This window comes from Medicago truncatula, chromosome 5 (assembly GCF_003473485.1).
Source record: "Medicago truncatula cultivar Jemalong A17 chromosome 5, MtrunA17r5.0-ANR, whole genome shotgun sequence".
Taxonomy (NCBI): Eukaryota; Viridiplantae; Streptophyta; class Magnoliopsida; order Fabales; family Fabaceae; genus Medicago; species Medicago truncatula.
Window position 1 is genome coordinate 25,056,510 of NC_053046.1, and position 16,562 is coordinate 25,073,071.

Here is a 16,562-nt window from a genome sequence, read left to right on the forward strand (position 1 = left end):
AGGATTTTGCGGTGGTGGACCTACCGTAGGGCATTGTGTGCTATAGTCAAACTAGATTATTGCCCGATTTTTATTTTTTTTAAATGAAACGAGACACGTACGCGCATAGTTTTAAAAATCGGATCGGACATCGACTCGGTCAAAGTACTGGGTCACTGAGTCATTGGTCGAACCATTGGGTCATTGGTTGAACCGCATGACTGAACCGTATTAAACCAGATGACTCGGCATAATGACTCGATCTCTATGAAAAACTTGTTCGATGGTTTATCTTTATTATTGAGTCGAATGATTCCTTCTATAAAAATATTTGAGTGTGATGGTACCTATTAAATAAAATAAATTAATATTTTTTACTCATAAAATAAAGTAACATAAGACAAATATTATATGTACATGGATTAAGTATTATTTTTTTTGCAACACGATTAAAAAAAATTGAATGGTAAAAACAAATAGACAAGAACGATTTAATGAGGTTTTTTTTTTTTTTAGAGAAATTATGATTTGGTTAATTTAAAATTATTGGTTGTATTAATTAAACTCCACTCTTCACGGCTCGGTCTTCTTAATAATAATAATAATAATTAAATAAATGTCAAATGGAAATCGACTCAGCTCCCCTCCATTCAACTGAGTTCATTACCACCTTTTCTTCTCACTCTCTTGCTAATTGAAATCGACTCAGCTCTCTCTCTCACAATTGTCACTCACTCTAAGGTAAGTTTGTTTCAAGGTTTCAAAATTGATAATTGGAAATGGAATTTGGGTATTTTAGAAACTGAAGTTTGAGAATTTTATGAACGAATTTGGGAATTCTATGTAGTAATTGGATATAGCTACGTTGCAAGGTTCCCCTTTTAACTATTGCCGGATTTCATGTTCAATTAAAGTTTGAACTTTTGGCATAGTGAATTTTTAATCAGCAAACATGGTTAATGGTTTTCATTGTAAACGTATAACTTAGTTCGTAGTTTATTTGAAATTTTAGCCACAGATGAAGCTCGGACACTCCTCGGATTAGGCGTGTCCCAATGTCGGACACATGTCGTGTCCGATACAACATCGACACCTATAATTACACTGAATTATGTGATTTTCTCAAATGATTAACGATGTCAGAGAGTGTCGGTGTCCGTGTCGTGTCCGGAGTCCGTGTCCGTATCCGTGCTTCATAGAGACACACCAATATCAATTGTCTAGATAATCATTGCTTTTAAAAATAAAACTCCTGATAATTGTTATGTTCCAAAGAATAATATTCCTAAGATTGTGATTCAGAAACAAGTAAGAGTGGCACTGATCTGATCTCTAACTAGCCGGAATAATAGCGATAACAGCCGCTTAAAAAGGAATTGCGTCGCAGCAGAGCTTCTCACGGACTCCATTCACAAACTTGTCTTTCTTTCCAGACATCATCCATCATGGTCAATGCAACTAAAGGCGTCTTCATTTCCTGGTTCGTAATCGTAACACACTCTCTCTTTTCCTTTCATTTCTTCATAGCATTTTTAATCCAATTCATTTAAAAAATTAGTTAGTAATTTTAGTCCTCAAATAACCCCGAATGTGGTGTCGGCTTGTCATCTTGGATTGTGCTCCTCTATAAGTTTTATGTTCAAATACTTTTGGTGTTAACCATTCTTATGTTTGGTCAGTTCATACATGAATTGAACTGGGATCGGTCTCCAATCCTTGGACCTGGTACTAAGTTTTCAATTAAAATAAAAGATTGTCATCAAATGTGTAAATAGTTATCACTTTTTTTTAAGTTTTAACTCGATATCCGGTCTAAGGACCTACTAATCCGAGGGGTCCAATCTCACCGTCCACTTGCGGGGCCCATTTAAAGTTTGAGCTATGGACCAACCATCGAAATTGGCAACTGGGGAATCGAACACGAGACCTTGAGAGATGCACACCCAAAGGTCCAAACCGTTATCACTTAGTTAACCTAAATTACAACAATATTCTTGACTGTGTCTCTCGTTAGTTGGTATGATCTTGAATGTTTTTTTTTACAGTCAGTTTGGTCTAAAATATAGCTTTCATTAGTCAGTTTGGTCCATCAAATTACTAACAGAAGTTGCGCTGAATTATTTTTTACAATTAATTTGGTCTTCAATATACCTTCCATTAATGTTGCATTGTTATTCTCATTTTCTTTTATGATTTTGAAGGAATAAATGACTACGGCTTTGTTGAATAGTGAATTTCAAAACATCTTGGAGTTGTTTTATAAAATAAATAAATAATTGAAGTACTGATTAACCTTTCATTCTTTATTGGAGAGACAAGAGTAATGGTTTCTTCCTTTTTGGTTCACAATTTCTTAATTTTTTATATTGAAAATTGAATATGTAAACAGCTGCGACGATTTCTTCCACATAAAAAATTAGTGGTAGTAGGCATCATGCTATATTTTTTTTTTTTTGTTCTTTGAACTTTGTATTCCTTTTGTTGGTTGTGCAGTGATATACCTATGGCTCAATATATCGTCAATATGAATGCTTCACTGCCTGCATCTGACAAATTCATAATACATATATTGGATAGTACACACATGTTTGTTCAACCCCATGTCGAGCAAATGATTCGAAGTCAAATTGCAAAGTTCCGAGAGGACAACACATACGTCAAACCTTCTTGATTCAATCTCAGGACTATATGGTTCTTGTATCTGCTGAATTTCATCTTTGGAATATATGTGATGTTAGTTGTTAATTATGTTTTAGTTCTATTATATGTATGAATACACTCTTCCATTGATGTTGAGAGTGATTCGCCGTTTGAAAAGTTCTATAGACACATAATACAGCTATTTTGATTAAATTGACGAGGAACTGGTGCTTTATTAGCATGGTCAAGTTGCTAAATAAGCACCATATTTTGCCAATTTTTGGAATCCATAAAATTTGGTGGACTTTGTTGTGTTGTGTGACATTTTAGTATACTGTATTGAAATTGATCCCACTAAATCATGTAGGCCCCCGTATAAATTTAATGTGGCTCATTTGAATTTCAACCAATTAGAATGTGTGTATCGAGAAGAGTGTATTGCTAGCAGAGTTTATTTATTATGAGAAGTGTTATCAACACACTGTTCCCAACACACATTCAAATATTGTTAGATTTTATAGTCATAAATTGTGTTCTTTCACTGTGTGTACATTGTAATGTGTATGTACAGTTGAAGTCGAAAAAAAAGGGACAAGTTATTTTGGTGGAATCATAGACTTAACACATATATAAAGCAGTTAATGTCTACTTTCTCTTCTGATAGCTCTAATTTCTTGACAGATTATTAAAAATAAAGCCTTTCTGCTATTTAATTTTATAGAAGTTTGCAAGTTGACAGCATCTTTGTTTATCATGAGTTGATATACTCCAATTCATTGAACAATGATTCTATTGCCATTTTGTATCACTTCCTTTTTGTGTTAAATCTGTCGCTGTGAAGTTGTGTTGCTTGTCAAGACTGTCTCAGGCATTTCCTGGCAGGAGATGAAATGGTAGAGGAATGTAAATAGAGAAGTTTTGGTAGTTAAAACGATCGGAAAGAGAGGCTAACTAATTAAAGAGTGTCTTCTAGAATTCTAGTTTTATGCATTTCAGCTATTATGGTTAATTTCTGAGAGCCGACTTGATTGTAAACTACTGTTCAACATGGTATTGTGTTCATAGAAGATACTTTACAAAGTGAATCATGTCCAGGAAATCGACAACATGCTTTAACAGCTTGTCAGCGAGAGTAATTCGCTTATCTATATAAATTCCTTTACATAAAATTTTGTTTTCTCCGTCATTCCAAATTTTAAGCTATTTATTGTTATGATTGTTTTATTCTCTCTATGCTGCTGTGCATCCAAATGCTAGATAGAAATAGGATAAATAATTATTGTGTAATATTGCCTTGTAAAAGGTCTTTACCAGATATGATTTCTATCTTCTATTGATATAACTTAGTTTGTTAACTGATATAGGATTTTAGTTGCCCCTTTGATTGTAAGTTACTTTTCAATATGGTGTTGTGTTCATGGAAGATACTTACAAAGTGAATCTAGCAGCTTGGGGTGACTTATTATAAAGGTTTTGGAAGGGAAAAAAAAGTCAAAAGTTTATTAAAATGGATAACTTGTGTTTTTCGCTGGTGTACATAGTTATAACAACATGAATTGAACATTTAATTCTTCAAGGGCATGGCATTTTATGTGTTTCATTCGGTCCTTTACATTTTATGAGCATCCCAGATTTCAAATGGGATCCATACCTCGTCTTCCATTAGACAATCCCTAGGCAGCGTCTTTCGTTTTTTATAAGGTCGCATGAACATGTTTTTTTTTTCTTTCCTTTACATTTTTATTGATCATTTACTTTGCTTATACTGCTTGAAGCTTAGATTATAATTGTCTCTTTTTTTGAAAGTCCAAGATTATTCCTCTTATTTTTAGTATAAGGCAATTATGTTAGTTAATACTTTGTTTTCCTAAGACATGCATCTCTTACAGAGGAAAGATTTGGCAATGATTCTGAGTTAGATCATGATTTATTTGGTACTGAAATAGTGAAATTGATGATAAAATGTTGATCACAGAACTGGCCGTTGCATCTTCTCGTGCTAAAATATTATCAGGTATGTACGTATATCATACTTTATTCACATCAGACTCATTCTATTATTCCATTAAAAACTACATAGGTTTAAAAATGACTTTTATGCACAAAAGTAATTAATTACCAAGCCTGTGACAATCTGTCAGATCTTGTAATCAAGCAATTTTATTAGATTTTCGGTAGACTAGTAACCAATGTGAAGATAGGTCCATACCATAGTCATTCAGCAAATTTGTTGAAAAACTTAAACCTATCTTGAGTTCATACACTAAGCAGCACAGAGGAATTGCAAATAATACCAATGATGCTATCAGACGTTTTAATCTACCAGAGTGCATCCAATTTTACATATCCAATTAAACAGTTTGCTAGATAAGCCAAATTATGTCCTCATGTACACAGTAGTTAGAATTTAGGCCATATTTTTGTCAATTATCTCACGAAAATCTGTATATTTGTGCATAACTGTTTACAAAAAGTTATATTTCCAAGTTAAGCTTACAAATAAAGGGTCAAGTCATTAGAAACCAAAATACACAAATTAGAAACCAAAGTAGGATCACAACAACAACCACCAAAATAGGATAGTTTGAAGAAAATATAGCTAGGAGCAGAATTTGATCGAGAGATTTTACACACAATATTGAATGTATTTCAGTTCAGTTTTCATATTTACGTTGGCCTAATAGTTAGAATCCACAAGAATGAATACTTGAATGTATTTCAGTTCTTTCTTACAATCGTCTTGAATACAAGTTTGAGATTTTAGCTTCTTTCTAGATTCAACTTAAGTTTAAGTCGTGTGGTTTCCTCTCTTAGGCGAGCTTCTTCTCAAGGTTTTGATTTTATTTCTTGTCAACTAGCTTGCCTCTAAATACATCAAGATTATGTTTGGATAAGTATTTCCACGACTTGGTTCATGTCCCAATTCCACATTATGTGAGAAGCAACTACTTGTTTTTGGTTAGACATGTGTTCACCTGCCTCTTGGAAACAAAAGTATGCTAGGATTATTCAGTTTGGATGTTTGTTTTTAATGGAAGGTTCATTAACATTTATTTAGTATATAATTGAGTTTTTTATTCAGCTGTGCAGGAAGTAGTTTTTCCTATTCGCTAAAGTTAGTGATTTAAGTATTCATTTAGTGAATTATATAATGTTGGTGTTTGACAATTAGCTCATCTGTTCAAAGAACCATACCATTGTTACCCAAAACGCACTTTTCAAGTTTACATATTGTTAAAAATGCCAAGGACATGGTTAATGATGATGTTTCTTTTTGTGGTTAAGGATATGGTTCAGTTTTTAACAAAGACGCATTTAGTTTGTGGAGGATTTCAGTTTTAAATTAAGGTAATTTCCTATGCATGCACCCTTTGTTTTTGTAATTGATCTCTATCACCTGTCGTTTCATGGTAAGAAAGTGCTGATACAAGTTTTGGATTGAGTTTTTTGGTTAATATTTTCGATAGTTCGATTTGTCAAAAAAAAATAATTGATAATTCGTAACAAAAAGTTGTGTCATGGTTTAGTGAAGAACAAAACAAATTGGTTTTTTCCGGTTCCTTTCTATAGCCCATGACCAGTTTCTAAATTCAAAAGACCCCCCTAAAAAAAATCAAGAGGGCACAAAAAAAACTGTCAAACCATATCCTTGTTTTTCACCAAATCAAACACACCTTTACAGTCTAATATGCAAGAACATAAATATTTATATAACACCACACATATGTAATGATTTGTTTCCAATATTTACATATCATCCATTTAGTCTGAGAATATAAATTACATTTCCCATCTTTATAATTCAGCACTATTGAATTGTTGCACCTTAGCCACCACATATGCTAACTATTTTCAGAGAACACGGTTATAACCCACATAGTCCTATGATACTTTTATCACTTCCTATTATCTTTTTGAATTCTCATAAGATCAAGACATGATTTCCCCTGTAGCTGGCGTGAAAATATTACTTTGTAGTAATCTTCAACGGTAAGTGTTTTGAACAATGCAGGTCTTTCAGGGGTAACAAGTCTTGGTGTTGGACCTATAACGGTGCTCATTTGAGGTCTGTGGAAAGCTACAATAGAAATCCTCTCTTTCTTTGAGTTAATTGTAGCTCGATGTTCGATGCTTCGATAAATTCCATTGGTTAGTATCTGCACAACCATTACTGATTAAAGTGGTAAGTGATTTTTAATTTCCGCGATACTATTGTAATTTCGGCAATTTTACAAAGAGTTTGAGGTCTCGGTTTAGACACTTAAAAAGTATTTGACATTTTATAAATTCAAATTTAGGTGTTAACTTTGCCTCTGCTACTAAGAGGTTCATGTGGCAGTAATTTTTCTAATTCAATGTAAAATTTTCATGCATAGCATTTGGTTTTGATTCTTACACACTCATAAGAACACTTAAAGGGTAAAATAATAAGAGGATATTGACTAATTTTCTATCTATTACCTCCAAAATGTCTCCAACATTTATGACAAAAGCATCGGTGAGTGGTTTAACAGAAATCCACTGTCCATCTTTTCGTATTTGGAGACCTTCAATGTCATTGGCTTGTAGAAGGATGGTTAAGGCACCCGCATCAGAATGAGGATTGAGTCCAATGACATTTTCTGGTTGGGGACAAGGAGGATAGTAATTCATCCTCATTGATTGAGTTATATCATCAATTGAGTCTAGCAGTTCATTTGGTTCAACTTTAAGAGCTTTTGACATATGTTTGATGATTGTGATGCAAACATTTTTCAGTTCTAAACAATAGGTTTCTAAATTATCTCTGCAACATGAAACAAAGTTGGTTAGACATAGAGTAATGCATTTATATTCACTCAAGTAAAAGAGCGATCTTTGTTGTAGTTTAGAGGAAAACTGATGCTTAGCCAATATTGTAAACCGTGCCTATAGTTGCACTACTGCATTCAGCATAGTAAAATTTGAACAAATCGCTATTGTTCTGTGATACAGTATTCAGTGCAAAATATCGTAAAATAGCGACTATATAGCATCACTATTAAGCTTTGTAGAATTTACACAAAGATCTATTTTTCGCGATCGTTAAGCTTTGTAGAATTTGAACAAAGATCTATTTTTCGCGATCGTTAAGCTTTGTAGAATTTGAACAAAGATCTATTTTTCGCGATCGACGATTGACAACATTGTGGCTAGCGAACAAAGATGGAGTCAGAACAAGATATAAAACCTGAATGGTTGAGGAATATTTGGAAATAACCGGGTGTTCCTTGCATAGGATGGAAGAGTCGTAGTGAAGAATAAATCTGCCCATTCTAACTTTTGATTCTCAGATAAAACAAACAGTTGACCAAACCCCTCAATATCGTTTTGGTTTTGCCAAAATTTCTTCTTCTCTTCCAATGGAAGACTTAGGAACTCTTGAACACCTATCTTCACATTTTCCACCAATAAAGGATCGACTCCGTGATTAATCAACTGTAATCATTTTGAATTTTAGAAATGTTACAAAGTTAAAATAATTAGAGTATAATAAAGGAGGAGTTATAGTTCAAACCTGGAAGAACCCCCATTCTTTACATGCTTGATCAAGCTTCTCTAGCTCAGTTGCATCTTCAGATAACAGTTTACTTAGGTCAATGACTGGTACTTGTTGTAAGGAAGTTGTATTTGATACATTAATAGGGTCTTGATTTGGATGAAGATATTGTTCTGGAATTTCTGTGTTGGGCTGCTTTGCAAGCTCTTGGACAGAAGGCACCAATATTGAGCTTCCAAACTTGAACATTTTACTTCAATTGATGAATCCTCTTTCTTAGCTTGATAATATGTATACATTAACAGAGTCAAATTCCTTACAAAATCCATCAACACATGATAGAAGAGTAATGAAGAAAAATTCAATTGCATTTAGCTAAATCAATCTCAGATTGCTTACACATAAATAAAAGGCAAACGGACAATAAGATGCGCCCCTAGGCCTTTTTGGATGACAAAATCAATCTTCGTAAACACAACATTCATCGACCTAGGAGACATGACATTGATATGCATGACCTTTTGAATTTAAATAAGGGTCTTGTTAACGAGTGCCCCCGGGGCACTCTTTAAGCATTCTAATTAAAGAAATTATCCACTAAAAAAGTCAATTGTTTCAATTTTCAATGCATTAAATACAATAATTCTCATAATTTAAAGGTCTTAAAGAGTGCCCGGGGCACTCGTTAAAATTTCTATTTAAATAATTACTCTACTTTTTTTGCTAAAATAGATTTGATTGAGACGCACTATTTGTCGAACGATACTTGTATGTACGGAAGTGTATGCATAGTTTTAAAACTCGAACCGGTGATCGACTCGGTAAGGGTACTGAGTCACTGGGTCATTGGTCGAACCGCATGACTGAATCGGATGTCTCGATTATATGACTCGGTTTATATATATATAAAAAAATTATGTTAAATTAGACTGAACCGAATGACTTTGAACTTAAAAAATAAAAAAAATAAAAAAAATTACACTTAATAGAAGCACATTTTTATGACATAAATAAAAACAACTTGATAAATGTCCCTTGAATTTATCAGCATATATTTTTTATGAGATATAATACATATTCAAATAAATATTAAAAAAGCAAAAGTGTGTTAAAAAATAATAGTAATCAAGTAAAAAAATGTTTACTAAAATATATGAGATGCCCAACGATAATATTTAAATGATAAGAGTGTGCTTGATTCCTTAAAAAAAGAATAGTGTGCTTGGTTTCCTTTTTAAAAAAAAAACTATTCAGTTATTATATATAAATATATATAATTTATAAGAAACAATGTTTAAACAAAAGAAGTTAACGTTGCAGTGGACAACAAGTAATTGCAATGCAACCTGGGGTACGTGGGTTCAACACCCTGTCAATTTTTTGGCAAAATTAATATAATTTATTTCAGCTACACATCAAACTGGTCCAGTTTGTCAAACCCGCCAGTTCACCGGTTTTCCCTGAGTTTGGCCGAGTCACACTGGTTCAGGCCGGTTTAATTACATGACCGATCCGTTTAGCAACTCAAACCGATCACCCCACCGGTTCCTGGTCGGATCGGTTCAACTGGTCGATTCGGTCGGATTTTTAAAACTATGAGTGCAGCAACATGCATTAAATTAAATCTTTAGAAAATCCAAACGAATAGAAAATGTTAAAAGGCCAAAATTATTCCATATCAATGTGATTCATAAATTCAATCATAATCATCATATCAATTTGATAAAATGTTTGACTTTAATCATAATCACTCGAAAATCATGCACAAAAATGATTGTGATGTGTTTAAAATGTAAAGCCATGCCCATAAATAGCTCTGATGTACTAAAGTGCTATACACTTTAACACAATAAAGAAGTTTTTGCCAACACAAACCTCATAAGCACATTTTGAAAAGAACATAACTTTGTTGCCCCTTATAACACAACAACTTATTATGACAAGTGCTTATGTATAAACCTTTTCTACAGCGTGCTTATGTATAAACCTTTTCTACAGCAAAAATGAAATAGGTAATTTTTTTATAAGCTAAACTAACTATTTAATAAGCTATCTTAAAAAACAAAAAAAACTCATGAAAATAAGTTGAAAACAGCTTTTAATCAACTTTTTCAACCAAAAAAAAAAAAGCTTTTGAACAATGTCATAACTTGTTGTGTGAAGTTCATAAACTTCATCCATAAATAAAACTCAAATAAGCTAATCCAAACAACATTAATAGTTAACTTCAACAACTAGAGTTTTATATTTAATTCAACTCCATCAGTTCATATATCACAACTGTATATATCCCATAAAAAACAGAAAATTGAAGTATTTCTTACCTTAATTAGCTTAAGATGGCAATGCACGATGATTTGGGATAACACTATATATGTTATATGAAGTGAAATGCTTGAATGAAACTATTCAATTGTGACTTGAAAGTGAAGAAGTTATTATTGGTTATGATTAAGAGAGATTATTCCTTAAAAAAAAAAGATTAAGAACACTTCTTCAACGTCGGTGTAAAGAACAGAAATGCCACCAACTCAATTAAAAATGCATATTATTGTTTGATAGCTAGCAAGTTGCCGGCCTTAATTTTTATTTTTCTTTAGTATCAAGTAACCTTGTAACTAAATTCACACACTTAAGAATGAAAAGTGAGAAATTTGAGGTTCGAATTTTGATCCTTGCATATTATTGACATTGCTGCTAACCATATGTATATGTACTTTTATAGGTTGGAAGGACAAGTCCTCTGCCTACGTACCCTTTTGGGAAAGGGATTAAAACCGACGTAGTTCCACTAAAAAATTTCTTTGGTGGGTTAGGTTGATTTTAAGATTTTTGAAAATGGTTTTAAGAAGAGAAAGAGGCCTCAAGGCATGAGATAAAAGAAATGAGTGAGGTTGATTGATTTTAAATTTTGAAAATGATTGAAGTTGAATTAAAATTGATTGAGAGTTTGATTAAGAAAATAAAGGAAAAATGTTATTAAGAAAATGATTTTGAAGTTTTGCATATTTGATTTTTTGAGAAAATGATTTTTCTAAACTAACGTAACGTCGTAAAAAAACAAGCGGAAGGCGGTAAATAAATTGTGGTAGTGTCGGTGCTTGTGTTACCTACATTATTACATCAATTCCTAAATACAACCCTAAGGCCTTTATGCCAAAATAAAATGCAAGAAATAAAATTACATCAATTCCCTATTTATACACACTAAGTCAATGACAAAATAAAATGATGAGAAAATTAAATGTGCATGCTATGATTCAAGACAAAAATTAAATCGTTAGTAAGCATAAGAAATATCATGGTGAATGAGACATAAGAAATAAAAAGCATGGAATTAAGACAAGCAACAATTAAGATCATCATATAAGAAATAAACAAAAAAAATTTAAAAGAAAACAAATAGGATGGATTTTTAAAATTAGAGAAAATTAAAATGATGAGAACAATATTTTGGAATTTTTCTAAACACAAAAAAAGTCAAAAAGTGTAAAAACAATATTTGAAAATAAAGACAATTAAAAATAAGAAATAAAAAATTGGCTCAGCAGGATTTAATCTGGACCGTTGGATGAATCCAGAGGTCCAGATCTGAATCTCAAGATCTCATCACAGCCATAGGATCTAAGATCCAACGGTTTAAAAAAAAAACAGAAAAAAGGAAGGATATACTGGAAGCACAGTGACCGTCAGATCAACGATCTGACGGTTCAACAGCAAGCACGCAGTATTCCACACAAAAGAAACAAACACCAACCACATACGAGATGCATCATCGGCCGTTAGATCTACGATCTGACGACCTAGCTTTAACCGTACACGATAATACGATGGAAAAACACACATGGAATTAAAATAAAATGATGAGGTTATATAAAGTGGTTTCAACAAAAAAAACAACGTAAATCAAACAATCCTTCTCTCTCTAAGTTAAACTTAGAGAGAGAAGCTCTCCCTTCTCTCTAAAAGAAACGTCGTCGGAGAAGATGAGGAGGAGTGGTCGGAGCTGCTCTGGCGCGGTGGTCGGCCAAAGCGCCGCCGCGTCGGAGCTTTTTTATTTATTTTTTTTGAATTTTTTTACATCAAAAGCTTCTTCTCCTTCTCCTCTATACAAATCCGATATTAGTTTTAAAAAGGGCAGAGAGATTTGAGCTAGATCTAGCAAAGAAAGTTTGAGTGAAATTACCTTCGGTTTCAAAACGGAGAAGACTGGATCTACTACTTTAAGCTCGGATTCACTTCCTTTTTGCTAAATTCCTCCGATCCAGTTCGAATCCAGTCCGATTTGCTTCACTCTTCTTCCGTTTCTTTGCGATTCGGTTTGTTTTTTTTGTTATACAGTGGTTCAATGGTTTATGGCTTATGGATTCCGAGATCACTATGTATGATTTGCGTTGTTTCTGTTGAAATTCAGGATATGTGAATCAAAGGAAAATTGTTGTTGTTTATGTGATTTCTGTGATTTTGTGTTCATGAATGTTCATGAGAGTTCATGAAGTATTCATCATCTTGTGGTGTTTTGATCTGAAATTCTGGAGAGAGAAAAATGGAAATTGTTTATGAGTGTGATTGGTGACTTTGACTCTGACTGATTCTTCCCTCCCTCGTGAATAGTGTACTGACAGCTTTAAATAGTAAAAAAAAGGGTTTGAGACTGCTACTTGAAAATGACCAAACTGTCCCTACAGCTTCTGATGCAAATGATGCAGGGAAAATGTGTGACCTGAGGCCTAATTGAAATATGACATCTGGATTTACTGGGACCCACAAAACTTGAACAAGACTCTAAAAAAAAAGACGTGATAGAAAAAATGAAAGAAAACAAACATAATAAAGTGGAAGAAAAATTACATGACTTTTAGAACAAAATAATAATAATAAAAAAAACAAAATAAAAATAATGACAAAAGAATAAAATAAAAAAAAAGTCCCTTCGGAATTAAATGAGGTACTTCAAAGTAACCTCTCTGCCGAAATTTCGTCTGAAATAATTAAAAAGACGCGACTTTTAAAATACGATTAGATGTTTTAAAATGGCTTGACTGTTATGACTAAAAAGACTATAAAATGCGTTATAAAAATGCAGATGAAGTGATTTGAATTGTTGTAAAAAAAGCAAGCGGGGACTTAAATGCAAGATAAAATTTTTAAATGATTAAAGATGAAAAACACGAGTTTTAAATGGTAAAAAAAAAAAAACGAATAAAAGAGAATGTGGACTATTTTAAAATATGGACAAAAAAGGTTTTAAACGGTCCAAATTTGGGGTATGACAGTTGTAGGTATTCGGTTTTGTTCTAAAGTATATCACCGTTTTGTCACCTCTGTTTGACTTGAATATTTTTTTACGTTCATTGTATACTTGCATGATATTTGTCATGCACTCTTTTCTTTTTCTCTTCAAATTTAATAAAATATTTTTTGAAAGCATCAAACTCTTGGTCAAGTCACCAATCATGTACAATCTTCTTGTCATCCTCCCTTAATCTACCCGCAAGCATGTGTTCTTCTAAACTTGCCTTCATCTCATGGTTGTGAACTCCATTAATAATATTCAATCTCCAATCATTTGTTTCCCTACTAAGATATCAAATTGTAATTACGTATAATAATTGTAAATTATGCCCTATTTGCTTGACGATGTACCCAATTAAGCAAGTCATCTCTATCTTTCCATTTAACTTCTTCAAGAAAAAAATTGAGTCGTGTCAACTTTGTTGGCATCAAATGGGACGACACCGGAGTCAACATATAATGAAGCTTCAATATGGACGGAAGCTCCATCAATATTTGGTTTGGCTTCAACCTTAGGCGGTGTGACGTGATGGGGTAAATCCGCAAGTGCACGGTTTACCGAAGTAGTAATAAAAGATATCGTTCCGACAGGGAGTTATGAATTTGATTCGCTTTTAATAATGATTAGAAGAAAGTTCGAGGTTAAAAAGTTTGGATTTTTATTTGAATGAAAATAATAATAAAAACGCCCTGGGGTATTGGTTCATCTTGGTGATAAATCTTTCACAAACCAAATCCTAAACCTATTTTCTAAATACAAGTTTCTCTTTGGCTTTTCATATCTCATTTCGGTCTCAATGAATGTATTTCAATAGCAACCACGCCTATTCTCATGGTTGATTGCTATTAAAACCCTTTAAGAACGATACTTTATTGTCTCAAGGTTTGCTAGACTATTCTCATGTTTCGCAATCCTTGTCTAATTTCACCTGTTCCAATATCAAACTTCATCTTTCGATCCTTCGCTTGATATTTGTGATGATGAAATAACAACTATTAGACTTCATCTTTCGGTCCTTCGATTAATACTTGTTATTTCATTAGAAAAACAATGAAATAGATTAGAAAATAGATTTACATAAGATTAGGGTTCTAGGCTTGGTTTAATAGGGATTAGGTCATTAGAGTCATCCAACAATCCCAAGACAAAGAAGTCACTCACTCATGTTCATTGTAGACATAGAGAAGAAGAAGAAGAAGAAGAAGAAGAACATAGAAGTAAATAACAAGAAAATAAAGAAGAACTTTTATTCAAAGAAACAATCTTCACTTATAATTTCCAAGAACAAAAGATGAATAGATATGTCTGCTAGCTGCTCTATTTATAGCCTAAAACTAACATAAGCCCCAAGAAATACATCAATAGAATGTTCCACAAGAAACCCATAGGCTTTTAGGTCAAAATTACACTAAAAAGGCAGCTGGATCAGGAAGCAAAAGCAGCAAAAGGATGAGCTGCAGTCGCGCACGCTCGTGCCACCACAGGCACGGGCTGTGCCAAGCCCTCTAGTTATTAGCCTTTCTTCAAAATTCGGAGGCACGGCCATGCCATTTCTAGGTACGACCGTGCCTGATATTTTTGCACCGGACCTTCATATTTTTTGCCACAATCAGCTACAAATCTCCTTTCTTTTGCTCCAAGACTCAATCTTTCAATATTTGTTCCTGAAATTAAATAACATGCAATTGTAGTAAAATAGTTCTAAAAAGTAAATAAAACACATAAAATTTAAATAAAATAAACTCAAATAACCAATTAAAAACACTAATTAATGACTCATTATGACATCTCTGAAATTATCGACAAAAATAGGTTTTGTCTCAACCAGATCATCATCTGTGTTTTCAGCCATAACTATAAATAAACAACACATAACTATGAATAAACAACTAAGTAGGCTTGAAAGTTGGTTTCTACTCTAGAGTCTCTAATCACTCGTTTACTCAAAGCTAAATATTTTCTTCGAGGTGATCATTTTAGAGCTAGTATAGGCCATAATTGTAACACCCTAACCCCAACTAGTATTTTCAAATTTAAAATACAAATATAATTTAATCACACAAGGGTGTCACACATTCTCATCATTTAAAAAGTACTCCAATTTTAATAAAAATAATGCAACGGATTAAGTTCAAAAACATCGTCACATCATCATAACAATTATACTGAATTCAAACATGAATTTCAAAATAAAGTCTAAAAAATAAAATAAAAACCTCAATTCTCTAGTATTACATAATCAGAGCGTTGACCAAAAATAAGCTTCTAATGAATATATGAGTTAACGAGAAAGACTCATTGTCATACTCCAAGCTCGCAACGTCTAAAGTTCTCCGTCCTGAATATACGTCCAATCCGCAATCGGAGTATGTATCCAAAATAAGAAGATTGCATAACCATAATGAATAGACTCAATCATATATATATATATATATATATATATATATATATATATATATATATATATATATCATTCAAATCATTAAATAATCATCATTTCACATCATTTAATATATCACAGATGAGCATGCATCACTTAAATTGAAATCACTTATGTATGCAATGGTCCTAGACTCGACCGAATATACATGTGGTACGAAACCTACTCATCGTCATATATTTTGGATATTAGAGGTATGTTAGTGATTTATTGCTGGTCTATATGGCCAATGAGATTTAAGCTAGAGGGGGTGAATAGCTTTTTGAAAAAGTTTTTCGGAGTTTTGATTAAAAGTGATTTCAATTAAATTGAATATTGGAATTGCGCGCGAACAATCAAAACAATATACAATAAGATAACACTATGTTATAATAAGAATATGTCTTATTTGTGTTACGTATTTAGAACAAAAAATAAAAATAAACAATTAAATATGGGGGGGAGTTTGTTAAATTTGATCTATTTGCTCAGAGCGAGAGTTTAGTAGTCCCCTGTTTTCGGTTGCAAAATGTTAGCGGTGGTTAAGATTCTTTGAATTTCCTCTATCTATTTTTTGAAATTAATTAACAGTCAATCTATTTAGAGATTTTTTAAATGGTACATATCCGAGTTGATGAGTTCGTGGGATTTTTTCCCCTCCAGCTTTTGAGTTGCACCAAATTCACACGTGGGTTAAGGCAATATACGGT

The 16,562-nt window shown here is 32.7% G+C and overlaps 2 protein-coding genes across 6 annotated transcripts; one reads left to right on the forward strand and one right to left on the reverse strand.

Moving 5' to 3' along the window:
- Window positions 1–570: 570 nt before the first annotated feature.
- On the forward strand, window positions 571–7,438 carry LOC11406059 (general transcription and DNA repair factor IIH subunit TFB5). 3 transcript variants are annotated; one of them, XR_005646353.1, is made up of 5 exons: window positions 571–720; window positions 1,282–1,459; window positions 2,473–4,633; window positions 5,905–5,967; window positions 6,632–7,438. XR_005646353.1 is itself a non-coding variant. In XM_003614540.4 (3 exons), exons 2-3 carry the CDS (start codon window positions 1,425–1,427, stop codon window positions 2,648–2,650), a joined length of 213 nt encoding a protein of 70 aa, XP_003614588.1. In that variant the 5' UTR covers window positions 571–720; window positions 1,282–1,424; the 3' UTR covers window positions 2,651–2,923. The 3 variants fall into 3 exon arrangements, 2 of the variants coding, with proteins under 2 accessions (XP_003614588.1, XP_039690493.1); XM_003614540.4 differs by lacking the exons at window positions 5,905–5,967; window positions 6,632–7,438 and having other exon boundaries at window positions 2,473–2,923; XM_039834559.1 differs by lacking the exons at window positions 5,905–5,967; window positions 6,632–7,438 and having other exon boundaries at window positions 574–720; window positions 1,270–1,459; window positions 2,473–2,923.
- LOC11411290 (protein SRG1) lies at window positions 6,295–10,707 on the reverse strand. Of its 3 annotated transcripts, none has more exons than XM_003614541.3 (5): window positions 10,462–10,707; window positions 8,156–8,412; window positions 7,829–8,076; window positions 7,081–7,405; window positions 6,295–6,776 (listed from the first exon to the last, which is right to left on the reverse strand). In XM_003614541.3, the coding sequence occupies exons 2-5, from the start codon at window positions 8,384–8,386 to the stop codon at window positions 6,516–6,518; spliced, it is 1,065 nt and encodes a 354-aa protein (XP_003614589.1). In that variant the 5' UTR covers window positions 8,387–8,412; window positions 10,462–10,707; the 3' UTR covers window positions 6,295–6,515. The 3 variants fall into 3 exon arrangements, with proteins under 3 accessions (XP_003614589.1, XP_024640296.1, XP_024640297.1); XM_024784528.2 differs by having other exon boundaries at window positions 8,156–8,417; window positions 10,462–10,706; XM_024784529.2 differs by having other exon boundaries at window positions 6,652–6,790; window positions 8,156–8,417; window positions 10,462–10,635.
- Window positions 10,708–16,562: the final 5,855 nt, after the last annotated feature.

Coding starts and splice junctions, on each gene's coding strand:
- LOC11406059 (XM_003614540.4), top strand. CDS start 1,425: ATGGTCAATGCAACTAAAGGCGTCTTCATTTCCTG. Junction 1,460..2,472: donor AAAGGCGTCTTCATTTCCTG/GTTCGTAATCGT, acceptor TTGGTTGTGCAG/TGATATACCTATGGCTCAAT.
- LOC11411290 (XM_003614541.3), bottom strand. CDS start 8,386: ATGTTCAAGTTTGGAAGCTCAATATTGGTGCCTTCTGTCCAAGAGCTT. Junction 7,406..7,828: donor AATATTCCTCAACCATTCAG/GTTTTATATCTT, acceptor TTCATGTTGCAG/AGATAATTTAGAAACCTATT. Junction 6,777..7,080: donor ATGTTGGAGACATTTTGGAG/GTAATAGATAGA, acceptor ATGGTTGTGCAG/ATACTAACCAATGGAATTTA.